General features: G+C 42.2%; 1 protein-coding gene across 4 annotated transcripts in view; it reads left to right on the plus strand.

The window, feature by feature from the left end:
- Positions 1–27949, plus strand: part of nbeaa (neurobeachin a) — an 825376-nt gene that overhangs the window by 525405 nt on the left and 272022 nt on the right. For all 4 annotated transcript variants that reach the window (XM_080197464.1, XM_080197465.1, XM_080197462.1 and 1 more), the window contains one exon: positions 4738–4862. In XM_080197464.1, the coding sequence (XP_080053590.1) occupies positions 4738–4862 (125 nt within the window). The remainder of the gene's footprint in view (positions 1–4737; positions 4863–27949) is intronic.

Here is a 27949-nt window from a genome sequence, read left to right on the forward strand (position 1 = left end):
CGAAGACATGGGGAGAACATGCAAACTTCACACAGGCAGTGACCCAAGCTGGGAATCAAACTCTGGTCCCTACCGCTGTGAGGCAGCAGTGCTAACCACTATGCCACTGTACCACTTACCACATTGTATTGGCCAGGCATGATTGAGGATCAAATTACGTCTTCAAGATGAACACATGAGCCTTCCTTCCACAATAGGTTTTCCTATAGGTTGTTACTGACTTGACTAAGTCTGTGACAATATTTATATATTTCTTGTGACTGTGTGTTTCCTTGCATTTCTTTGTTCCTTCGGATTAATACAGATGCTCAAGTTAATGGCTTCCCATCCTTCACAATCATTCCTCTTATTGTGAAGAGTGATTGTTTACAACCATTTGTTCATATCACACATCTGACACCTCAAACTGATAACAATCAGTTTTTGAAGTCCAGACCTCCGGTTGTCTTGTATCATGTGGTAGAGCTGCCTGTGATTCCTTTAAGGCTGCACGGTGGCACAGTGGATCGTACTGCTGCCTCACAGCACCAAGTACCTGAGTTCAATTCCAGCCTTGAGTGACTGTCTGTGTGGAGTTTGCACTTTCTCCCATGTCTGTGTGGGTTTTCTTCAAGTGCTCCAATTTCTTCCCACACAACAAAGCTGTGCGGATTAGGTTGATTGACCATGTTAAATTGCTCCGTAGTGTCCCAGGATGTATAAGTTAGGGGGATTAGCAGGGTAAATATGTGGGGTTACAGAGATGTGGCCTTGGTAGGATACTCTGTCGGAAAGTCAGTGCAGGCTTGATGGGCCGAGTGACGGCCTTCAGCACTGTAGATTCTATCAAGGAGATCTTACCAAAAAAACTGCAATTGTCGAACGAGCATGGAAATGGGAGAGAATCACACCCATATTTTAGGCGCACTTCCAGTTACAATCATACGGCACTTAGAAAAACAGTCAAGACTTGATTCATGCCAGCAGGAGGAGGGTTCGGAGCCTATTCACACTGGTGTAGTGGGTGGCTGAGCTCTGGGGGGCAGGGCCTTGCACAAGTGCCCTGATCACCCAGTACATAGTGCAATAGGAAATCTCGCATCATTGCGTCCCCTCCTCCCTCACCCCCCGCACCTCCAGACATTGGAACCCACCACTAATTGCTCCTGTGCTGGGCACCCCCATTCCTCCAAAACCCATATGTGATCCCAGCCAGTGAGGAACTTGACTGGCGAGCAATAAGGGCAAGTGAGCCTGGACAATAGTGTCCTTGACTCCCCAGTTGTGTTAGATTTTGAATATTGAAATCGGCTTCGTGCCCTTTCTGGGTGTGAAGCCAATTTCACTGGCAGAACAGGGCCGGTAAGTCACAAGAGACAATAAACTGGGCACAAACCTGATTTTTCACCTCGTGCTGATCTCATCAGCTTAGATGCCAATCGAATGGCATGATGAGCTTCGAAGGTCACCCCCTAGAGATTCTGTAAGTGTCTCTAACGTAGCCAATTTTCCAACAACATTTAGGCCAGTGTCACAAAAGCAAGTTGGTGAATTAAAATAGCAAGCAACCAGAAGTTCAGAGTCAATCTTAGGGACTGAGTTGAGGTGTTCCACAGATTGGTCATCCAGTTTGAGCTCCCCAGTGTAGAGAAGACCATTATTACGGACAGTAAATACAGTGTACTAAATTGAAAAATGTACAAGTAACTGTTGCTTCACCTGGAAAGAATGTTGGGGCCTTGGACAGTGAGGAGAGGACACAACCTTTTTTACTGGTGTTTGGCTCTATGACCAAGCACACGTTAAATAAGTAATTGCCCTACAGTATCCCTTTTAATCTTATCCTTCACATCAACTTCACTAAATATCATCATGTTCACCCATGTGACATTATCATCATTCTACTCCTTGATATCTCTAGGGACTCGGCCACTGAAATGTCTGTCTCCAACAACTTCCTTGTATCCCTTTACCATTTGCAACTTTCTACCTATCTCCATCTCCAATCCTGGAATAAAACTGCACCACAGTTACCTAATCAGTTCGTTCTCTAACTTGTCTTTCTCTAGCTGTCCAGCATCTGGACACTGTTGATCAGGTAAATAGTTCTCCATTTCCGCATTCAATCCCCATCATTCCTTGAGTCAAATTTCCACCTTTTGCACCCGTATGTCTCAGGGCTGCAAGCAATGCATCAGCCGAACATTGATTTTTTTCATCCAACACTAAATTTGTCTAGTTCATATTAAGGGGTTATAACTTGCAATGAAATGGTAAATGAATTGGATTGCCACTCTGTTTGAAAGTACTTACGTGAAAATCAAGGCAGTCCTATCTTGCCTGACCTTCCAACCGGCAGGCAAGATTTGTGTGGTGCAACTCACTCCAGGGGCAGTTGAAGGTAGATAAGCCATGCCCCTTTTTTACAGAACTAGCTGCTGTAAACCAAACAGGTTTAAAGGTCTTTGACAAGCCAGAGGGAAGGTAAGTGGATAGGATTTTAGGGGTGGGGTGGGGGAGGGATAGTTTGGTCAGGTTGGATCTGGCAGGATGGAGGAAGATCAATAAGAACGTGGTGGTAGGGGAAAGGAGTTTAGCCGCTCCAGCCTGTCCCAGGGCAAGGAGATTGGACCTGTCCTGGCCATGGGAGAGCCCTTCCCAAATATTTAACACTCCTCAATGATTAAAACTTAGCTGCTTTGTTACTCTGTGCTTGGTCAATCAGAATGTCATCCATTGTTTTCCGTTGATGATCTCTTTTAATGGGACTGCCCTGTTGTGATTCCACTCTGATTTGACCCAACAAGCTGGTTGATCACCATCAGAGGCTTTTCTTACAACTCCTGCATTGTCACCTTAGGAGTTTTTGAATGATGTGGCACATTTGTGGTTCCTCTGTGAGCATTGAGAGGCAACAAAGTGGTGTAGAACCAATGTCAGTGAAATAAATAACTAGTCAAGCTATTCTTTCTTTTGGTGGCTTAATTGAGAGAAGAATGTTGGACAGACCACAAGGAAATCTTCTTGCTTTTATTCAGAAGTATAATGGGATATTTTAACATGCAAATTGGACTTTGCTTTAACATACCCTATGAAGGATTGTCAGCCTAGATTGTGCATTTGAAGGAAGAACATATATATCCGTGAGTAACAGGAGATACTTTCCTATATCTATGCAATGTGTTAAAAGTCTTATATATAATGCTCATCCCCTAAAAGTGTCACACTTACTTCCTGTCATACTTCACCTGTCATTCTGTATGACTCGCAATGAGCAGTGTTGTGGGTTATAGTAAATGCTATTTAGAGAATATATTGTACATGGCAACATATCCTCCCAGTCGCCATGAGCGACACCACTGGAAATCTGCTGGTAGAAGAAATATTTAATAAAGAGTGCGAACATTAACAGCATGCACACCAACATTTTCAGAGTACAGTGACTACAACAGGAAAATGTGCTTTCATTAAATACGAGAGTCTGGGATAATGGATTTTGAGATAGCAAATAAGATAGGGATTGAAGAATACTGAAAAGCGTAGAGGAACAGGGGACCTTGGAGTGTATGTCAACAGATCACTAATTGTAGCAGGACAGCTACATAAATTGTTAAAAAGGCATACAGGATATGTTATTAGCTGAGGCATTGAACATAAAAACTGGGAAGTTATGCTGGGATAGTATAAAACACTAGTTAAGCCATAGCTAGAGTACTGTTGGAATTTAATTCTGATCACCACCTTACAGGAAGAATGTGATTGCACTAGAGGATGTACAGAGGAGATTTATGTAGATGCTCCCAGGAATTTGAGAATGGAGAATTTTAGCTATGAGGAAAAATTTAATAGGCTAGCGTTTTTTTCAAACAGAAGAAGCTGAGCGGAAATTTAATTGCTAGCTATAAAATTGTGCAAGACCTTCACTGATGTTGTAATAATAATTTATCCAGACAATTACCACATGCTAGAACTTTTGGAGCTCTAATTCAGCTTTATTAATAATGAATAAAATTGCAATTTTCTCAGGTTGCTTTTTGCCTGTGGGAATTATTTCAATGAATATTTCAACACATTATTTTAATCGTGGTTCTGCAACCTCAAGTAAAGCAATATTTTATAGTTCCAAGTTCAGTCTGCAGAGGGACTATAGTCATTAAACTGCATGCTGTTTGGTTTGAGGTCCCATTGCATGATTTACAAGCCTTGTTAAAAAACCCTGTAAAAGGAGGCAAGCTGTGCCATTTATAAATGTAATTTGATGCTGTATTTGCTAATGGTCTTGTGCTGATTTATGTGGATGGCAGTATGTACTGCTTTGTGACTCAGGGTAGTTCAGTTTGTTAATACTTCTTTATTGTCACATAATACATTCAAAAAGCCATTTTTGTTGAAATTTTATATGAATGAGTTGAATGGATATCAAAATGTGGAAGTGGGAAAACAGTATTTCAGTTGAATATTACCAGGGTTAACCCTCTAAAGCCATTAATGTCTTTTTGTTGAATTTGCTACTGAAATTTTCTATTTTCTTCCATGTGCACTTAATGTAAATGGGAAAAAATGCTCCATGTATCCTTTCTGTACCACTGTTTCGTAGCTTTCAGTCTTATGTTCTTTGAATATTTAATAGAAAAACAGGTTATTTTTCAAACAAAAACCAAACCTTTTAACTTAACTGAATTGAAGCATGATAATACCCACTGACTCTTTCAGCATACTAATAATAATTATGTCTATATATGTTTTGTCTTTTTGCAGTCAGCAGCATGATTTTTGGCGATTGGACTACTGGGAAGATGACTTACGTCGCCGCCGTAGGTTCATACGCAATGCTTTTGGATCAGTACATTCTGAAGCCCTGTTGAAGTCTGCAGAAGATTATGGTTAGTTTTCAATTTTGTTTTCACTGCAAAGGGATTACTAGGAGAAAAGAAGATTTGCAATGACAGGTGTATTTGTTGAATCATTTATAATCTTCTATGGGCGACACGGTGGCACAGTGGTTAGCACTGCTGCCTCTCAGTGCCAGGGATCCTGGTTCAATTCCAGCCTCTGGTGACTGTCTGTGTGGAATTTGCACATTCTTCCTGTGCCTGTGTGGGTTTCCTCCAGGTGCTCCAGTTTCCTCCCACGCTCCAAAGATGCGTGGGTTAGGTTGATTGGTCATGATTAAGGGGAGTTGTGTCTGACAAATTTACTGGAGTTCTATGAGGATGTGTCTAGGGCGGTGGATAGAGGAGAGCTGGTGGATGTGGTCTTTCTTGATTTTCAGAAGGCGTTCGACAAGGTACCTCACAAGAGGTTATTGCAGAAGGTCAGGGGACATGGAGTTGGGGGTAGGGTGTTAGCGTGGATAGAGGATTGGTTGTCAAATAGGAGGCAGAGAGTGGGGGTCAATGGGTGCTATTCGGATTGGCGGTTGGTGACTAGTGGAGTGCCCCAGGGGTCGGTGCTGGGGCCTCAGCTATTTACCATTTATATAGATGATCTGGAGGAGGGAACCGAGTGTATGGTGTCGAAATTTGCTGATGACACCAAGATTGGTGGAACGGCACATTGCGCGGAGGATGTGGAGAGTCTGCAGAAGGATCTAGATAGGCTGGGCGAATGGACCAGGAATTGGCAAATGGAATTTAATGTTGGCAAGTGCGAGGTGGTCCACTTTGGTAGGAATAATGGTAGGAAGGATTATTACTTACGTGGCGAAAAACTGCAGCAGGCGACAGTGCAGAGGGACCTCGGGATCCTTGTGCATGAGTCGCAAAAACCCAGCTTGCAGGTGCAGCAGGTGGTCAGGAAGGTGAATGGGATGCTGGCCTTCATAGCGAGGGGGATTGAATATAAAAGTAGGGAGGTCTTGCTGCAGCTGTATAGGGCATTGGTGAGGCCGCAGCTGGAGTACTGTGTGCAGTTTTGGGCGCCGTACTTACGCAAGGATATTTTGGCCTTGGAGGGAGTGCAGAGGAGGTTTACTAGGCTGATGCCGGAGTTGAGGGGGTTGAGCTATGAGGAGAGGCTGAATAAACTAGGCTTGTACTTGTTAGAGTTTAGAAGAATGAGGGGAGATCTCATTGAGACATATAAGATGATGAATGGGATGGATAGTATAGAGGTGGAGAGACTCTTCCTGCTCAGAAAGGACAGTAGGACTAGGGGGCACAGCCTCAAGATAAAGGGGGGGGGGTGCGGTTTAGAACGGAGTTGAGGAAGAACTTCTTCACTAAAAGGGTGGTGAATCTCTGGAATTCTCTGCCCATTGAAGTGGTGGAGGGTACCTCGCTAAATATTTTTAAGACACAGGTTGATGGGTTTTTGATAAGAGAGGGGATTAAGGGTTATGGGGAGAGGGTGGGAATGTGGAACTGAGCCACGACAGATCAGCCATGATCTTATTGAATGGCGGGGCAGGTTCGAAGGGCTAGATGGCCTACTCCTGCTCTTATTTCTTATGTTCTTATGATAAATTGCCCCTTAGTGATAGGGTGATTAGCAGGGTAAATACGTAGGGTTATGGGGGTGGGGTGTGGGTGGGTGCAGTGGGCCGAATGGCCTCTTGCTGCTTTGTAGGCATTTGATATTCTTCGGAATTTAATTGCTGATGACTAGATAGCTTTTTGTAGTTCATTTTAGCACCCCTGTCAAACCATTTAACCATTTCAATATCATTTACTCTATCTTAACTAAGAATACAATGATAGTCAACTACTGGAATTTTCAGGCCATTCATGCCAGCAGGATTCTCTGGTTTTGCTGCAGTGAACGGAGATTTGGCTGAGCGCCAAATTCGCCATACTCGCTTGCAGCGGCAGCAGGGTATGAACGGCCAGAAAATTACAGCCCTGGAATTTTCCATTGGCTATGAGTTGTGCATCCAAATAGTTATCCAGAGTAGAATTTAAATTGCAGCCATGATGTGCCAGCCTGAGAACAGAGCCAAATTCAGCTTCTGGCCTCATTTAAATGCTATCAGCAAGTTGAGGGCCCTGCTCCAGCTTACCTGTTGGGGGAGACATAAATGAGCTGGTTTCAATGCTGGAGAAATGGCAAATTGTGCCTAAGATGAGGAAAGGCAGAAACATACAATTTATTTTCTGTCCTTGAAGGAGCATTATTGTTTCTCCTCATCCGATGGACCAAAATGCCAAATTTCCTAGGACTTCTTTTTGAGTGTTCCCCACCAGTTCCCCCCTTTAAGGACAACTGATTAGGCTACTCAACAGGTGTACCTAAGCAGAGCGTACACACTTGAGCATGAATTTTACAATTGGCTTTCTACAGTCGGTGAAAGACCTCAATTTACATATTTATGAAGCCTAATACCTGTCCTAGGTAAATTCCCATGTTGAATAAAGGTCATCTTAATCAATAAGGGATATGAGGCATATCCAGTGAAAATTAACAGGATAGATAATGACATAAAATTCTGAGGCCTAATGTGGATATTACACCAGGGAAGAAATAGAAGGCAGAGAGTTTAATTTCTTCCCAATGTTGTTATTTATTAGTACATATAAAGCTAAGTAGGTTACAGTGAAATTTTATCATTGATGCATTAAAAAGAACGAATTGACTGCATCCTAAGAGGGTTAGTGAATGTGGTTAGCACCTTTGTGCAATTTCAGAAACAGAAGTTTATGATTTTGAAATTGAAATTGCCCAAGATTGGGTTAATATTGTTCTATTATAACTTAAATTTGAGTGGTTAAAATACACATTTAAAAAGGCCTCAAAATAACAAAAAAAAACCCAGAGTTACCATTGCCTTGGTGATTATACTGAGTTGACTAATTTTTCAGGTTGTCAAGCGAAAGGGATTTGGTTCAGCCTGCTGGTGCACATTCTGCCACCAGTGTTGGAATATAATTAATAATGAGTTGTAAGCAGCCTCATCTTGTACAAAACCTGTAATCTTTTATTAGGAATACACTTTAGCTCTTGTTTGTGAAGCCCTCAGTAATTGGCAATTTGTGGAGATGTGAGTATCCCAGAATCCAATTTATACAATTCACTTGGGCACCTAACCCAACTAATGTTAGTACAACTGTTGTATAATAATGTTTTAACTGAGCTAAAGCTCAACAAATTCTGCTGATCATTTCAGCTACAATGTAGAATTGTGTAAATATTTTGGCTAACATCTATCTCCTATTTTTTCAATCTTTGCCCTACCAGATTTCCACCATTACTTTGTAAATAAAACCAGCAATATCCAAAGCACCTTAATCTTGAATGACCATACTAATTATTGTAGGTTTTAAAAATAAACTTTATTTTAGAATTGGAAGTGCACACTTTTCAGTTGTTTCATTCTGATCATTTATTTCAGTGAAATGTGGACTCAGATTTTAAAAGTGGAGTGGGAATGGAGTTTGCAAGTACCAAAGCAAGCAGTGCATCTACAGAGTTTGAGAACACAGTGGCCTTGCAAGCTTACTGGCACAATCTCAAGTAAAAGTTCCCAAAATCTGGCCTGACACCTGGCTAAATTCATTGACTCGCCAACAGGTGAGAGCAAGACTTAGTGGCAGGGTACCACAAGGTGCAATGGAGACTCATTTGTGTGCATTTGTGGGAGGAATGTTTTGGGGATAGTTGAGAAGGACTGGGAGTTGCATTGCTACTTGTCCTGACCTACAGAGAGATCTAACAGAAATATTTTTTATAAAACTTATTTTGGCAAGCATCTTTTGCCATGGTCCGTCTAGGCTATGAACAATGCAAAACTCCCACTGATGTGAGGGCAATATTGTGTCTTGGTACCAGTGACATCAGTGGGTAAAGTTTCTGAATATTAAGTAAGCCTTCACCAGCCTTTAGCAAAAGCCTTGTTAATGGTGTGATTCATTCTCATGAACATTTGCTAGCCAAGAATGCAGTGGATTGGAACCAGGTGATAAAAGTTTCAAATTGTATCTGCTCTGAGATGCCATTCTCATTATGGTCAAGAGGAGCTAAAATTGCATTGGTGGTTAAATTGAATCATAAAGTGAAGGCAATGGCATGGCTTATTGGTATTGTTTCTGAATGAGTAATCCAGTTACCCAGGATAATTCTCTAGTGATTTGACTCATATGTGGCACAAAGGAAGATGATTCTTCCTCAGCTGGAAGGCATCACTGCAATGGTTCCTCAGGGTACTGTCTAGGCCCAACCATGTTTAGCTGCTTCATCAGTGGCCAGTCATCGTAAAGTCAGAAGTCGAGATGATTGCATAATGTTCAACACCGTTCGAAGCACTTTGGATAATGAAGCAGTCCGCATCCAAAAGCACCAAGACCTGGCCAATATCCAGGCTTGGGATGACAATTCTGAAATAATATTTGCACCACGCAACTGCCAGGTAATGACCATCTTCAACAAGTGAGAATCTAACTATTGCCACTTGATATTCAATGTCATTACCATCACTGAATGCCCTACTATCAACATCCTGGGGATTATCATTGACTGGAAACTTAACTGGACGAACCATATAAATACTATGAATACAAGAGTAGGTCAGCAGCCAGGAATCCTGCAGCGAGTATCTCACCTCCTAGCTCTGCAAAGTCTATCCACCATCTACAAGGCAGAAGGGTATCATGATGGAATACTTCTCTCTTGTTTGGATGAGTGCAGCTTCAACAATAATCAAAAAGCTTGATGCCATCCAGGACTAAACAGCCCATTTGATTGACACCATCCACAATCATTCACTCCATCCACCACCAACATACAGTGGCAGCAGTGTATACCATATACAAAATGCACTGCAGAAACTCATCAAGGCTCCTTACATAGCATCTTCCAAACCCATGGCGATTACAGTCTAAAGGGCAAGGCAATAGATACATGTGAACACCACCACTTGGAAGTACCCCTCCAAGCCACTCACCATCCTGACTATATCGCCATTCTTTCATTGTCACTGGGTCAAAATCCTGGGACTCCTCTCTTAACATCATTGTGGGTGTACCTGTTAGCACCTGGACCGTAGTGGTTCAAGAAGCCAAATCACCATCATCTTCCCGTGGGCAATAAATGCTAGCCCAGCCAGCGAAACCCACATCCCATGAATAAATAAAAAATAAATTCTAGATCAAATAATTTGCCTATCTTTGTCAAAGGAAAAATGCTATTGACAACTGTGTCTTTCTGTATTTGCAAATTCAGAGGTGAATTATGTTTCCTTTTAATCACAATATCATTAATCTCAATTTTCTCCCCATTGTGTTCTACTGGAGTGCATATCCGAAATTCTGATTTGAAAGGCGCTTGGGCTACGGAACAAGATTTCAGTACTTGACACTGGTTCTCTGCAACCATCTGGTAAAAGTGTGATGCAAGTACAACCCAAGGGGGAACCCTTGCTGATTTTCCCTCCCCCCGACAACACAATGCTGTGCCTGATGATCTGGTCAAGATCAGCAATTCACCATCTGTGAGAAAGCTTGAATTTTAATATCACATAAGGCTGGGATTCAAACAGTCATCAATCAATTTATGGTGCGGGACCACTAATATATTATGCCTTTTTTCACCACATAAATCCACAAAGAGGTTTGAGGATTCCTTCAACTCCATTCAATTATCCAACTAACTGTAGAGCATATGGTCGATCTCTAGATATCCAGGTGTTGCAGGAGCAACATCAGCTTAGAAATATGACCTTGATGTAGCACCATAATTGAGTGATAGAAATTAAACCAGAAAGAGTTTAAGTTGAAAATTTCAGATAATAAAGAAGGAAAAATGCTTTCTGATCCCTTTTGGATGATATTTGGATGTAGCAGAAGATTCTCTACAATATGTCGCTCATCCAAATAGGAGATCTTGGCCCAACATCAGTCTGAGAGTTAGTGTTGAAATGTCTACAGTCATGTTTAAAAAAATCTGTGGAAAATGTTTAAGAATGCTTTATTGCTAGGCGTCTAATGGAAGCATGCAGGGTAAACAGAACAGCTGAAAACTTCTGTTAAAAAAAAATTAGATCCTGTACCAATCAATTTTTACGCACTGTGAGGCTGCCTAACAGTGGAAAATAGTGGCTGGAATTTCCCAGGTGTCCTGCCATGGGTTCTGCTGTGGCCAGGTGGGCAATTCATTGTAATTTCCATTCAGATCGGTGGGATTGGAAGATCATGCCAGCATGAATGGCTGGAAAGTTCCGGCCAGTGTTTCGGGTGTACGCGCACACTTCATGGCAGGAAATGTTCCTGACTCCAACATGGTAAGGGAGTTTGCAGTGAATAATTATTGACAGATGGCAACAAGCAGAACAACCTCATTACGATGACATTTTCAAATGCTATGCTATAGCTTTTACAGTATTTTGATGTCAAGCCACTGAATACAGTATCAAATGGCATGGAGGTTCCCCTCTCAATCCTGTCAGTAGTGTTTAGAATGGTTGTGATAACTTGTAGAGTAGTTGCTGGATTATTTCTTAGAATCATAGAGTCATGCAGCACAAAAAGAAGCCCTTCGACTCATCATGTCTGCGCCGGCCATCAAATCCTACTTCTACTAATCCCATTTTCCAGACCTGATCCATAGTCTCGTTGCTATGGAATTTCAAGTGCTTATCTAAATGCTTCTTAAATGTTGTGAGGGTTCCTGTCTGTACCATCTTTTCAGACATTGAGTTCCAGATTTCCACCACTTACTGGTTATTAACCCCTCCACTAAGGGGAAAAGTTTCTTCTGTCAGCTCTCCCTATGTCTTTCATAATTTTGTACACCTCAATCAGGTCCCCCTCAGGCTTTCCTGCTCTAAGGAGAACAACCCCAGCCTACCCAGTTTCCCTTCATAGCTGAGGTGCTCCAACCAATGCTAAGATAAATGCAAATTACTGGGGTTGCTGGAACCTAAAACAAAATCCCCTCTGTCTTCTGGCACTAAGCCAATTTTAGATCCAATTTTCCAAATTGCCCTGGATCCCAAAGGCTCTTAACTCTTGATCACACTCCCTTGTGGGACTTTATTAAAAGCCTTCCTAGATTTTTCCTTCTGGCAGCTGGTGCAATTGCACATATTGTGGTGCTTTTGTATACTTTTGAACTATTTGAATATGCTATAGGATGTGTTATGGCTGATGCTGAAGCCCATTTTTCTTAACTTGCAAACATGTACTGTAACAAGCTGTTTCCTGCCATGGTGGTAAACCCAAAGCTGGTAAACTTTTCTCTCGGAATTGAACCTAACTGGGATAGTGAAGAGGGGCCCCAAGAGCTCATCATGCTGCTAGAAGAGAGGAGGGGAGAAGAGCTCGCAGTGGAGTTCATGTTCAAAGATTGTCTTTAAGAAGCACTTCACTTACCTCCGCTTCAATGAAGACTCTTCACTGGTTGCAGTCAGATTGAGCACAGGGAAGATGGTTGTCCTTGATAAAGGACAGTCATCTCAGCTGCAGGAGTTCCTTAGCATTCTAGGTGCAATGATCTTCACCTGCTTTATCAGTGGTAAACCGGCTGTGGAGAGTTCGCAGGTGAGTTATTGCTGCAGAATTCCTAGCCTCTAACTTGCTCTTGTTGTTGCAGTAGTTATATGGCTGGTCCAGTTAAGCATCTGCTCATTGGTGTCCTTCCAGAATGTTAATAATAGAGATTCACCAATGGTAATGTTATTGCATGTCAACAGAAAATGGTTTGATTTTCCCTTGTTGGAGATGATAATTGCCAGGCACTTGTATGGCACAAATTACTTGCCATTTATTAGCCTAAATCTGAATGTTTTTGTCCAGACCTTGCCACATGTGGACATGGATTGCACCATTATGTGAGGAGTTATAGATGGCGTTGAATATTGTGCAATCATCAACGAACATTCCAATTTCTGACCTTAAGAACATTTCAGACCCAGGACATCACATCATCTACAAGTCAGGAGTTTAAAGGAATACTCTCCACTCGATGAGTACAAATCCAGCAACATTCAAGAAGCATGACTTAATCTGGATCAATGCTGCGTACTTGATCGGTACCCCATCCACCACCTTAAATATTCACTCTCTCCACTACCAGCATTCAGTGGCATAGTGTATAACATCTACAAGATGCATTGCACCATTTCAACAAGCCTCCTCTAACAGCACATTATAAACCTGCAACCCCTACCACATAAAATTACATTGACAGCAGAGGAACAGGAACAGCACTGCCTTCAAAATCTCCTCCAAGCCACACATTCTCCTGACTTCGAAGTATATCATTGTGCACTTACCTACAACAGGTGAACTTAAGCACTTCAAGATGGTTGCTCACTAACACTTTCTCAAGGGCAGTTAGGGTAGAAACAAATATTGGCCTTGGCAGCAATGCTCTCATCTCATGAAAGAAGTTTCAAAGAAAGGAAAGCCAGAAAATGGAAATAGGTGATAGCATTGATCTTACTATAATCTTCCAAGGTTCTGTCACTTCAGGATACATTCCTTCAGATTGGAAAATTTCTTCACTATTTACGAAAGCTTGGAGAGAGAACCTAAGGAATTATTGGGAAGTTAACCTAACAATTGTCACCAGGAAATTACTAGAGTCTGTCACTAAGGATGGGAAGATTAAAAATATTCAGCTGAGCAGAGAACAATTTGTTAAGAGTAGATCAAGCCCGACAAACCTGGTTGACTTTGTTTTTGCAAAGGTAACTAAATTCGTGGACAATGGAAATGCCAATGGATTTATTTAGATGGATTTCTAGAAGGCATTTGATAAAGTCTATTGTAAGAAACTGTCAGCTAATGTTGAAATTTTTTGAATTGAAGGCAAATGAATAACCTAGCTAGGAAACTCAGAGTATGGATAATGGGCAAGATTGACTTAGGCAGAATCAGGAAGATGGTAGGGTCCTCACATTACATTCTCTTACCCAATTAAATGCCCCCAATTCCAAACTTGCTTCTGGGGGCAAACAGCATTAAATTGTTCTCAGTTTGTGCTCTGATGAGCATATTTGAAATGAGAAATAGACTTTTGTTCCTTTGTGATTGTATGTTGAAAGCTATGATGGAGATGAAGGAATTGTTGAGTAGTGGGGCTGGGGGTGCTGTGAAGATATTTTGGAGGAATTTGAGAACTGAATTTCTGTACTTGTTGCCTTTACGAAATCATTAAATTTCTTTCTCCATTTAAGCCAGGTCATCACTGTCCAGCATTGCTCAATTGTGGTCTTCCAGCTTTTGGTTAGGAGTAGCTTTGTCCTTGCCCTTGCTTCCTCTATTAAGATTTCCAGGGAAGGATCAAAATAGCAAAGATAGACTTTAATTCATCAAGCAGGAGATGTAAGTTCATTTTAGCAAATGGATGCTTGCCTTAGATGGACCTTAGGTTTACTGCCAGAAATTGTGCACAACAGGATACAAATCACCTAAGTATCGCAAATTCATGTTGTTCCATATATTTCAATGCTGACTGCCTTTTGTGGGACGCCGATATAGTATATTTTCTTCAATTAGCCTTCCAATTGCTCTTTCCCTCAGTTACAACTTAAAAAAACAATCAGTTGTATCTACTCTTTACAAATTTCTCTCTGCACAGCTGAATATTTTCAGGAAGACATCTCAGACAACAGCTTCCAAATTTTTATGTTTAACTACCCATCGCTGGAAGCCACTATCTAATTTACACACCAGTAATTGTGAGCATCATTAATGTTTATCACTATAACAAAATTTGACCCATTGCCCTTTTGCATTATTTTGTTTGTTATAATTTTCAGTAAAGAAATTAACAACAGCAAATCTATTCCTTAATTTCACATTGGACAATTACAAACTATTACAGGTGCACCCTTGACACATGTAAGATTTCAAATAACATTGTTGTATTAATTTTTCACCAGTATCAGACCCCTGTGCCTGGTTGAAGTGCTCATTTATGTATTCTACTGTTTCTACATGATGGTTCTCCAGTGGCTCCAATGTGGAAGGAAGTAGGTCTTGTTATCTCAATTCAGTCTAAGGAAATTCTAGTAGTCAACCACTTCTAGAACTTTAGCCAGAAGGAGCTCAGCTGGGATTGCAAAACTGCCTAACTACAGTTATAACCTTGCCTGGCTTTCTTTTTAGCACAGAGATAGAATGGCACCAGTGTGTGGTCATTTTGAGAGATGGTTTCAATCTAATTGCATGATTGCCCTGCTCCTAAGCCACAGCTACCATCTGCAGGCTGCTAACCTTGAGATTATTGAGTTAACTAAAGGCCCATTTGTTTAAAAGTGAACTAGAACCATCAATGTCTTCATAACTGAATCTAAATGTCTTCCAGGCTGCCTGGAACCCTTCTTCTCCCAAATCTTTTTCTGCTACACCAAATGTACCTTTCCTGTTTCACCCTTACATCTCACCTGCATTTTCTAGTACCTTGTGGGCATTTAGAACCCTGGGGGCGGCACAGTGGTTAGCTCTGCTGCCTCACAGTGCCACGGACCCAGGTTCGATTCCAGGCTTGGGTCACTGCCTGTGTGGAGTCTGCACATTCTCCCCGTGTCTGCATGGGTTTCCTCTAAGTGCTTCAGTTTCCTCCCGCAGTCCGAGAGATGTGCTGGTTAAGTGCATTGGCCGTGCTAAATTCTCCCTTAGTGTACCCAAACAGGCGCAGGAGTGCGGCGACTAGGGGAGTTTCGCAGTAACTTCCTTGCAGTGTTAATGTAAGCCTACTTGTGACTAATAAATAAAATTTACTTTAGATAGTATTTGATTGCCCCAACTGCAAACTGCTTAATGAAATGAATTTCATGCTGTTAGTTCATACTGTGTACCCAATAGACTAAACTAAAAATTGGATGGATCCTACACTGTCTTCCCAAGATAGCTGTTGCTTTCATCCCAGCAAACTCTCATCAGCTTCATGCTGGATTTGACCCCATTATTTAATTGAAGGTACTTAGTTTGGATCTGCATTCATATTGTCTCCTGTAACTGTCAAGTATAATTTTGATTTTCTTTGTGTAAATATGGCAGAGAGGCACATGTTCTGCCAATGTCTGTCCTTTGTGGCTACATTCAAAACCTCTGTTGTAACTACTTCTGATCAGTCACTACAGTAAAGGCCCAGTGGGCCAAGCAAAGCAACAACATGCAGCAATAATGACAAAGTTAATCAGTCATTTCTGTGGCAGAAAATAATGAGGTATGCTGAAGAAGGCAGATGGGAGAATTTCTGTGCTCCTCAGAGATATGTCTGTGCAGCACCCGATTCATCTAAGCATGTACACCCATCCAGTTATGACCTTGAAGATTGGAAAGATTCTTGTAACAAATAAACTGCTGAATCAATGTTGACTAGGAATGCAGGTATATTATGAAGTTATGGCTTTTGGTAAACAGAATTCTGTTGTGAATAAATGGAAATGTTATGTCGGAGATGAGATAAGGCAGATAAGGCATTAACATCTGTTCACCTCTCATCAAAGCAATCTGTCAGGCTAGCACAAAAAGTTAAATAAAACATGATAGAAAAAAGTCACAGGATTTCTACTTATAAGTTTACAGAATAGAGAGTGCACTTTTGGAGATACAGAACAATAGGTGGAGCACTTTAAAAATTGAATATTTAAGATTTAAGGCAAGATTGTTGCACAATTTAATTGAGATATTTCCAAAATTCTGTATTACTTATAAATTGCCTTCATTTTAAAGTTCCTAGCTCCTGAAGCCATGACTGCAAACATATTCTTTTAAGTTTAATTGCTTAAGCTATAATACAGTTTAAGCTATAATCCGAGTCTATTTTTAAACATTAATTATTTATTGTAACCTTTTTCTTTGTGGAGTTTTCAGTATCAATTCCACCTCATGGTCATAATACTGCCTCATAATCTAGAATTTCTAGAAAGTTTGAATTAAGAAAAAAATTTCATATTTATAAAATTTTGAAAATATTTCTTGTCTGACCATATAGTAGGTGATCAGACTGCACTTAGATAGTTTTTGTGCCGCACAATTCAAGTTCAGATTGCAGTCATTTTTAGGGATGATCAAATAAGGTAAAGCCATTATCTATGGTGCAGGAAGGACCATAGGTATCTTTCTCTTTTGGTGAGAGACAATTGGTTATTTGGCTTGAGGAGAAGCACTCAGGATCAAGTACGGAGCAAGGCAAGGAGGAAAGCCTCCATGAGCTAACAGCTAGCATGGGGGTTGAACCCATATGCTGTCATCATTATGTACCACAAATGAACCACCTAGCTAGCTGAGCTGACCAACCCTCGTACTAGATCAAGTACAAGTGAGCAAAATCTACTTTTTATCAAAGTATTTTTATTATTAGAAAATTAATTTTATCATTAAAGTAACCGACTATTATTTTACAGCAGTTCAAAGCTTTCTAAGGTGGATAGGCTTTCTTCATAGTCTGAATATCGTAGCCAGTAGTTACAGCAATACTAGGCAATGGCCTAGTGGTATTATCACTAGATTTTCAATCCGGAAACTCAGTTAATGTTCTGGGGGCCCAGGTTCGAATCTGCCACAACAGATGGTGGGGTTTAAATTCAATAAAAAATACCTGCAATTAAGAATCTATTGTTCATTGTCAATAGAAACCATTGTCAATTGTCGGAAAAACCCATCTTGTTCATTAATGTCCTTGAGGGAAGAAAATGTGCCGTCCTTACCTGGTCTGGCCTACATGTGACTCCAGAGCCACAGCAATGTGGTTGACTCTGAATCACCCTCTGAAATATCTCAGCAACTACTCAGTTCCAGACCAACTAAGGATGAGCAATAGATGCTGGCCAGCCAGAGATGCCCCTGTCCCACAACTGATTTAAAAAAAAAGAAAGTTTATTTCCTATTAGCTAAACCTGTCAGAGTTAAGGAAAAATTTATGATTAAAATAGTAACAAAGGCTGAATACTACAGAGAGTTGGATGTTTTTTCTCAGATTGAGGAACTTATCAGAGATTTGTTTCTTATTTTTTCTTGATATATTTACTTATACTTATTTATATATCTATACTTATTTATACATCTGTACTTATTTATATATCTGTACTTATTTATAACTATTGTTGTGTTTCAGAAAGTTCCTACAACATTGCCTCCATCCACACCTATGTATCCCTATTGCCTCAAGTCCCAAGACATACATCCATCACCTCTAGATTCAGTTTCTCAAATCATCACTTTGCTGACCATCCATCCTCAACATTCCATGTCCTACAACTCATTCAAAATTTAATTCTGTGTTCTGCCTCACATTAACCCCACATAGCAACACTTCTGGTACTTTTGTTTGGTTTCATTAAAGGGAAGTCGTGTCTGACAAATTTACTGGAGTTCTATGAGGATGTGTCTAGGGCGGTGGATAGAGGAGAGCCGGTGGATGTGGTCTTTCTGGATTTTCAGAAGGCGTTTGATAAGGTACCTCACAAGAGGTTACTGCAGAAGGTCAGAGGACATGGAGTTGGGGGTAGGGTGTTAGCGTGGATAGAGGATTGGTTGTCAAATAGGAGGCAGAGAGTGGGGGTCAATGGGTGCTATTCGGATTGGCGGTTGGTGACTAGTGGGGTGCCCCAGGGGTCGGTGCTGGGGCCTCAGCTATTTACCATTTATATAGATGATCTGGAGGAGGGAGCCGAGTGTAGGGTGTCGAAATTTGCTGATGACACCAAGATTGGGGGAAAGGCAAATTGTGCGGAGGGTGTGGAGAGTCTGCAGAAGGATCTAGATAGGCTGGGCGAATGGGCCAGGAAATGGCAAATGGAATTTAATGTTGGCAAGTGTGAGGTGGTCCACTTTGGTAGGAAGAATGGTAGGAAGGACTATTACTTACGTGGCGAAAAACTGCAGCAGGCGACGGTGCAGAGGGACCTCGGGGTCCTTGTGCATGAGTCGCAAAAACCCAGCCTGCAGGTGCAGCAGGTGGTCAGGAAGGCGAATGGGATGCTGGCCTTCATAGCGAGGGGGATTGAATATAAAAGTAGGGAGGTCTTGCTGCAGCTGTATAGGGCATTGGTGAGGCCGCAGCTGGAGTACTGTGTGCAGTTTTGGGCGCCGCACCTGCGCAAGGATATTTTGGCCTTGGAGGGAGTGCAGAGGAGGTTTACTAGGCTGATACCGGAGTTGAGGGGGTTGAGCTATGAGGAGAGGCTGAATAAACTAGGCTTGTACTCGTTAGAGTTTAGAAGAATGAGGGGAGATCTCATTGAGACGTATAAGATGATGAATGGGATGGATAGGATAGAGGTGGAAAGACTCTTCCCGCTCAAAAAAGACAGTAGGACTAGGGGGCACAGCCTCAAGATAAAGGGGGGGCGGTTCAGAACGGAGTTGAGGAGGAACTTCTTCACTCAAAGGGTGGTGAATCTCTGGAATTCTCTGCCCGTTGAAGTGGTGGAGGCTGCCTCGCTAAATATTTTTAAGAAGCGGGTTGATGGGTTTTTGATAAGAGAAGGGATTAAGGGTTATGGGGAGAGGGCGGGAAAGTGGAACTGAGCCACGACAGATCAGCCATGATCTTATTGAATGGCGGGGCAGGCTCGAAGGGCCAGATGGCCTACTTCTGCTCCTATTTCTTATGTTCTTATGTTCTTATGTTTGACAATGGCTTTCTTTTCTCCATCATTTTGAATTTAGAATCCTCATCCTTGTCATGAAATTCATTCACCACCTCATCCAATCTTATCTCAGCAACCATCTGCAACCTTATATTGCATCCTTTGATTTTGGTCCTCTGACTGTGACCTCCTATGAATTCCCCCTACTTTTGTTACACCAGAGATGGCAGGACCTTCTTTAGCTTCAGACCTACATTTTGACATTGTTCCACATAAGTACCTCTGCTTGCCTACTTCCTTCATCTTTAAGGTCTTTCTTAAAATATGTATGGGGAAATCTTACCACAGAATAGCAGTGTTGTGAGAAACACCCTGGTTTTCTCTCCAGATCTGAGGATGAGAAAGTAGGGTCCCGAACCTGTGTCCTCTGTTTGAACAGAGGGGAGTACAATAGGATGAGAGAGGAATTGGCAAATGTAGATTGGGGGCACAGATTGGTCGGTAGGACTGCTGAGGAACAGTGGAGGATCTTTAAGGAGATCTTTTTCAGTGCTCAGCAGAAATATATTCCAATGGTAAAGAAGGAACGCCGGAGAAGGGATAATCAGCTGTGGTTATCGAAGGAAATAAAGGAGAGTATTAAATTAAAAGCTGATGCATTTAGAGTGGCTAAAAGTAGTGGGCGAGTAGAGGTTTAAAAATCAACAAAGATTGACTAAGAAATTGATAAAGAAAGGAAGGATAGACTATGAAGCTAAACTAGCACTAAATATAAAAAAGGACAGTAAGAGTTTTTATAAATATATAAGGAGGAGGCTGGCTAGGGTGAATGTTGGACCCTTAGAGGATGAGAGGGGGGATTTAGTGGTGGGAGATGAGGAAATGGCTGAGGCCTTAAATAAGTTTTTTGCCTTGGTCTTCACGGAGGAGGACGCGAATAGTTTGCCGGATCTTAAAGATAGAAGGATGGTAGGAGTTGAGGGCCTGAATGCGATTACTGTCACTAGAGAGGTAGTGCTTGATCGACTAGCGAGACTGATGGTGGACATGTCCCCAGGACCGGATGGAATGCATCCCAAGGTTCTGAAGGAAATGGCAAAGGTGATAGTGGGTGCCTTAGTGATTATTTACCAAACTTCGCTGGATTCCAGGGAAGTAAAAAGTCTGACAACACCAGGTTTTAGTCCAACCTATTTATTTGATAATATACTCACAAGCTTTCAAGGGGACTGCCTCTTCGTCAGGTGAATGGAGAGTTCACCTGACGAAGAGGCAGTCCCCTCGAAAGCTTGTGAGTATATTATCAAATAAATAGGTTGGACTAAAACCTGGTGTTGTCAGACTTTTTACTGTGTTTACGCCAGTCCAACGCCGGCATACCCACATCATGACTACTTCCAGGGAAGTGCCAGAAGATTGGAAAACGGCTAATGTTACACTGCTGTTTAAAAAAGGTAGCAGACAAAAGGCAGGGAATTATAGGCTGGTTAGTTTAACATCTGTTGTTGGAAAAATGCTGGAATCCGTCATCAAAGAAGAAATAGCGAGGCACCTAGAGAACAATTGTCTGATAGAGCAAATGCAGCACGGATTCGTTAAGGGGAAGTCGTGTTTGACAAATTTATTGGAATTCTATGAGGATGTGACTAGTGCGGTAGACAGAGGGGAACCGGTGGATGTGGTGTTTCTCGATTTTCAGAAAGTGTTTGATAAGGTGCTGCACAAAAGGTTGCTTCAGAAGGTTAGGGGGCATGGAGTTGGGGGTAAGGTGTTAGCGTGGATAGAGGATTGGTTGTCTAATAGGAGGCAGAGAGTTGGTATCAATGGGTTCTATTCTGATTGGCGGTTGGTAACTAGTGGAGTGCCGCAGGGATCAGTGCTGGGGCCTCAGCTATTTACCATTTATATAGATGATCTGGAGGAGGGGGCTGAGTGTAGGGTGACGAAATTTGCTGATGACACGAAGATGAGTGGAAAAGCAAATTGTACGGAGGGTGTGGAAAGTCTGCAGAGGGATCTAGATTGGCCTGAGCGAGTGGGCGAGGACCTGGCAGATGGAGTACAATGTTAGCAAGTGTGAGGTTATCCACTTTGAACATAAGAACATAAGAAATAGGAGCAGGAGTAGGCCATCTAGCCCCTCGAGCCTGCCCCGCCATTCAATAAGATCATGGCTGATCTGTCGTGGCTCAGTTCCACTTTCCCGCCCTCTCCCCATAACCCTTAATCCCCTCGCTTATCAAAAACCCATCAACCCGCGTCTTAAAAATATTTAGCGAGGCAGCCTCCACCACTTCAACGGGCAGAGAATTCCAGAGATTCACCACCCTTTGAGTGAAGAAGTTCCTCCTCAACTCTGTTCTAAACCGCCCCCCCTTTATCTTGAGGCTGTGCCCCCTAGTCCTACTGTCTTTTTTGAGCGGGAAGAGTCTCTCCACCTCTATCCTATCCATCCCATTCATCATCTTATACGTCTCAATGAGATCTCCCCTCATTCTTCTAAACTCTAATAGTAGGAGGGATTACTATTTAAAGGGCGAAAAGCTGCAGCATGCTACGGTGCAGAGGGACCTGGGGGTCCCTGTGCATGAGTCACAAAAACCTAGTCTGCAGGTGCAGTAGGTGATCAAGAAGGCGAGTGGAATGCTGGCCTTTATAGAGAGGGGGATAGAATATAAAAGCAGGGAGGTCTTGCTGCAACTGTACAGGGCACTGGTGAGGCTGCAGCTGGAGTACTGTGTGCAGTTTTGGTCGCCACACTTGCGGAAGGGTATATTGGCCTTGGAGGGAGTGCAGAGGAGGTTCACTAGGCTGATACCGGAGATGAGGGGGTTGGACTATGAAGAGAGACTAAATAGACTGGGTCTGTACTCGTTGGAGTTTAGAAGGATGAGGGGGGATCTTATAGAGGTAGGGTAGAGGTAGAGGTAGAGATAGAGAGATTCTTACCGCTGAGAAAGGACAGCAGGACTAGAGGGCACAGCCTCAAGATGGGCGGGGGGGAGCAGTTTAGAACAGAGTTGAGGAGGAACTTCTTCACTCAAAGGGTGGTGAATCTCTGGAATTCTCTGCCCATTGAAGTGGTGGAGGCTACCTCGCTAAATATATTTAAGACAAGGGTAGATCGGTTTTTGGTAGGCAAGGGAATTAAGGGTTATGGGGAGAAAGCGGGAAAGTGGAACTGAGCCACTTCAGATCGGCCATGATCTTATTGAATGGCGGGGCAGGCTCGAAGGGCTAGATGGCCTACTCCTGCACCTACTTCTTATTATGTTCTTATTATTATCTTGCAACACTCTGCCTAAAAGAACAAGGGGGCGTGTTTCATGTTATCATGCAGGGGGAATGGGGCCTCAATACACCGGCAAAACCTGGCTGCATGGCGATCGGGGAGCCATCTTTAAAGGATGCCCCGATCGTAACAGGAGTAAACCCCGGCCACAAGCTCACCAAGGAGGTCTCAGGGGCACTCTTCCTCACCTCCCAATTGGAGTCGGCACTTCTCTCCCTCCCATTTCCCCCCGATCATCGCCCCCAACTCGCACTGTTAGATCCTGTACCCAACAACCCCCTCAGTGGCCGTCACCGGCATCCTCTGTTCCTCTGTCTGCTCCTGGCCCACAAGCAAATCTGAATGAATCCTCCCCACCAGCCCCATTAGGTTCCTACTAGAGCCTGCCCTTTGGTACAGGTTGGCACTGCTATATTCATCCTTACACCCCTGGGGAGACCCCTACAACAGGTTCACATCCAGGTGAACCTGTTGTAAATGGTGTCGGTGTGACATCATGCCAGCACCCACTGAATTTCTGGTGAGGGGGAATGTCCTGAGAGAGTGCTCACTAATGGCAAGTTAGTACATTAACATGAGCTTCCTGGGGTCCTGCAGCATGTTCCATGCTACTCTGCTGGCAAGGGTCCTGGAAGAGCAGAACTCAGAAACTTGCTAATGCGCAACACAATTTCCAAGTCTCCAGATTTTGAATGCGCACTGCCATTCTCGCGGGCAGAGAACGTGGGCTCAAAATTGCTCCTATCCATTTGACTACACTTCAGTTAACCAACCTCATCTCTCCATTTATAACATCCACTTCCTTTTTCCCTTGTGCCTCAAGCATTTTAGGATTTTTTTTACATGCAAGTGCATAAATAGAAATACCAGTTACTGTTTTGTCCTTCGATATGCAATATCTCCATATGGGACAAATAACAGTACTATGTTAAAACAAGATACGATTTGTGATGTATTTTAATCCAATGTTTTCTTTTTGGACTCGCTTTAGAGTTGTTACAAAATTAGTTGGCCATTTGAAGCACTTGCATTCTATGGCCGGAATTCTCCAGCCTTGCATGCTCTGCTGCCATTGCCAGCAAGAACAGACAATTTTGCACCCAGTCAAATCTCCATTCACAGCAGCGGGAACGGAGAATCCCAGCTGCAGGCGAGGTCAGAGAATTCCAGCCTTTATATCCATAGCTTTTGTAGAAACTGCTCTATGTTTGAAATGTAACATTAAGTAGGTGTCCAAAAGATTTATTCCACTGCCTCTCCTAAAAGATGGCCTTAGGCAGAAAGAAAATGTATGTCATATTAAGTCAGTATTTGATTCTATTTTAGGGAATGCTGGTTTAAATTATTAATATTAGCAACTTTAATAATTTATAGTATTAATGCATGTGGATATAGAGAATAAAAATTAATAAATAATTAGGGAATTAGCTTTAAAATGTATTTGATTGTTTCACAAAAATTTGCAAGTCACCAATTTGAAAAAGAGGAACAATGGGACTAAATAACAATACATCTTTCACATCAAGTTACTATGGAAACGTGCTTTTATAGCAATTTATTTTGCTATGTATATTCGTTATAAACAATGTACATAGAATTAGTATGTTTGAAATTCAGTACATGTTTACGTCTATGATTGTAAGTGTATTCTTCGAAAATACATAACATACTGCAACTGGGAGGCAGGGAACAACTTCAATTATTGATGCTCCTTATAGCATAACAACAAGGCTTGCATCCCTTTTAGCTTCATGTCATTCCTTGAATTATCTCAAATGTGTCATAGCATGATATATCACACCGATAGAAATAGTAATGGCAATCTTAATTTTATATACACCTTATGGTGCTGAATAGAAGTTAGGAGTCCACTTATTTTATTGTACTCAAAGCTGTAAAATTTTCCTCTTGATCCAAGGTACCTCAAGCTCTGTGAAGCACAGATAAGTTGACGTCTTTCTGTTGTATGACACCTAGATGTCTCAGTTTCAGCTTCCCCTGCAGTTACATGGTCTTGATTTCTGTCTTTGAAAGTCTCAGTGATGCTTCTGCAGAATAAATATCATTCTATTCTTTTATAGCAATAGCAACAACTTAAATAACAGCTTCAATGTCACGAGGCACTTCACAGGAACAGTATACACCAAAATATGATACACACCACAAAGATGATATTCGGTCAAATGACCGAAGATTTGGTCATATAAGCCTTAAAGGGAGAAGGCGAGTTAAAGAAGCAGAGAGGTAGGGGAGAACTCCAGAGCTTAGGCAACAAACGGCACGGCCACCAGTGCCAGAATGTTTAAAATTGTGACTGCTAAAGAGATCACAATTAAATGAACACAATTATCTCAAGGGTTATGGATTGGTGGAGATTATAGAGATTGAGTGGAGCAAGGCCAGTCTGGTATTTGAAAACAAGAATGATCAAGGGTTAATCTAACAGTGAGCTGAGGAATGAAATGTAAATGGGTCTTCTATCAAATTGTGGGCCATGCAGCAGTATCTCAGATTACCTCAAATTTACGGGGAGTAGAGTGTGAGACACCAGGTAGGAGTGCATTGGAATAGTCATGTCTAGTGATCATAAACATATGAGTGAGAGAGGGGACAAGTTGAGCAATGTCCTGAAGGTGAAATTAGGCAGTCTTAGTCATTGTGAAAATGTGAGATTGAAGGTTCACTTTCCGGTTAAGTATGAAACCCAAGGCTGTGAACAGACTGATTTAGTCATAGATTGTTGCATAGTTTCTAGGGATGAAGTTGGTAGCTGGGCAACAGAGTTTGGAGTGGTGACCAAAATCAATGGCTTTGGTCTCCCAATATTTAAATCATTGCAGGAGATTCCACAGTTGGAGGAACACTTAGACATTTCTGTAACCTTCATCATGAGTCCCAAATAGTGTGTTGCTAATTGGTGCCAGGATAAAGGACATCATGGGGAAGGTAGAGAATATTCTGCAGGAAGACGGGAGTGAGTCAGAAGTTGCTGAATGGCCTCTTTCTGCACTGTAGAGATTGATTAAATGATTCTAAGTTGTGGTAAACATTGGTACCAATTACATTGTATTATGAAATCAAAATGTATCTTGTCAAGAGCGGAACACGGGAACTACAATTGCTGGCATTCCTCAAGTGGTTTAAGAAGGTGCCGACAAAGAGCAGGTGGTGCATACACAATCCCTTATTTTTATAGTTCTTTTGGCCAAGAACAAGCCCAGAGCATCTACGCAAAAAGAAAACAGCATGAAATCGTCAGTCAAATGGAGTGCCATTTCAGAGAAGAGTTCAAGGCAGGGAACAGAGAGAAATCCCAAAGGAAAAGGAATCAGGGAGAAGTCACAAAGGGAGAAGAGACCAGGAGAAGTCCCAAAGGGACAGAGTAAGGTTCTAATTAAGAAGGAAGAAGAGCATAAGAAGAAGCTCCAAGTAGACACAGGGCTGTGGTTAGAAGACCTTAAGTGGAGACAGCACAGGGAAGCCTTGACAAAGGCGGCAGCAGAAATTTGGTGCCTCCGTACTGTGAGCCTTTGTGGCAAAACCCCTTTCGAGTAGTGATATTCTGCTCAGCATGACCATTGAGCTGAAGTTGTGCTTGTGAATTGGTGCTGGGATATAGACACGGGAATCTGTGAATAGATAGAACCTACTAAAAAGGACTATGAGGGATACAAGACCAGATTTAGAATGCAAGCATACTTTTTTTAGTTTATTATTTCATTGATATGTGTGTTGCTGGCTAGGCTAGCATTTATTACCCATCCTTAATTGCTCTTGAGAAGATGGTGGTGAAGATGATGCCTTCTTGAACTTCTGCAATTCAATCGGTAGAAGCCATGGGGTTGGAAGTTGCTGATAAGGATTTTTCTGGATGTTGTCCATCATCTTGAGTGTTGTTGAAGCTGCACTCATCCAGGCAAGTGGAGAGTATTCTGCTCTGGTCTCCTCTTCATTCCTGTGGTTGCTGCTGCCTCAAAAAGGTGAGCCTTTGTAAACCATGCTGAGGTCCGTTGAATTAAAAATCCCTCACTATAAAGGCGAACATTCCATTCGCCTTCTTGATCACCTACTGCACCTGCAGACTAGGTTTTTGCGACTCATGCACGAGAACCCCCAGGTCCCTCTGCACCGTAGCATGCTGCAGCTTTTGGCCTTTTAAATAATAATCCCTCCTACTATTATTTCTGCCAAAGCGGATAACCTTACACTTGCTAACATTATACTCCATCTGCCAGGTCCTCGCCCACTCGCTCAGCCTATCCAGATCTCTCTGCAGACTTTCCACACCCTCCACACAATTTGCTTTTCCACTCATTTTCATGTCATCAGCAAATTCCGTCACCCTACACTCAGTCCCCTCCTCCAGATCATCTATATAAATGGTAAATAGTTGAGGCCCCAGCACCGATCTCTACGGCACTCCACTAGTCACCAACCGCCAACCAGAATAGAACCCATTGATACCAACTCTCTGCTTCCTAATAGACAGCCAATCCTCTATCCACGCTAACACCTTACCCCCAAGTCCGTGCACCCTAACCTTCTGTAGCAACCTTTTATGAGACACCTTATCAAACGCCTTTTGGAAACCTAAAAACACCACATCCACCGGTTCCCCTCTGTCTACTGCACTAGTCACATCCTCACAGAAATCCAATAAATTCGTCAAACACGACTTCCCCTTAAAGAATCCATGCTGCGTCTGCTCGATCAAACCATTCTTTCCTAGGTGCCTCGCTATTTCTTCTTTGATGACGGATTCAAGCATTTTTCCAACTATAGGAGTTAAACTAACCGGCCTATAATTCCCTGCCTTTTGTCTGCTACCTTTTTTAAACAGCGGCGTGACATTAGCTGTTTTCCAATCTTCCGGCACTTCCCCGGAGTCCAGCGAATTTTGATAAATAATTACTAAAGCATCCACTATCACCTCTGCCATTTCTTTCAGAACCTGGGATGCATTCCACCTGGTCCTGGGGACTTGTCCACCTTCAGTCCCATTAATCTATCAAGCACTACCTCTCTAGTGACAGTAATCGCATTCAGGCCCTCATCTCCTACCATCCTTCTATCTTTAATATCCGGCAAACTATTTGTGTCTTCCTCCGTGAAGACCGAGGCAAAAAACTTACTTAAAGCCTCAGCCATTTCCTCATCGCCCACCGCTAAATCCCCCCTCTCATCCTCTAAGGGTCCAACATTCA

Source organism: Carcharhinus amblyrhynchos, chromosome 10 (assembly GCF_965287045.1).
Source record: "Carcharhinus amblyrhynchos chromosome 10, sCarAmb.v2.hapA, whole genome shotgun sequence".
Classification (NCBI taxonomy): domain Eukaryota; kingdom Metazoa; phylum Chordata; class Chondrichthyes; order Carcharhiniformes; family Carcharhinidae; genus Carcharhinus; species Carcharhinus amblyrhynchos.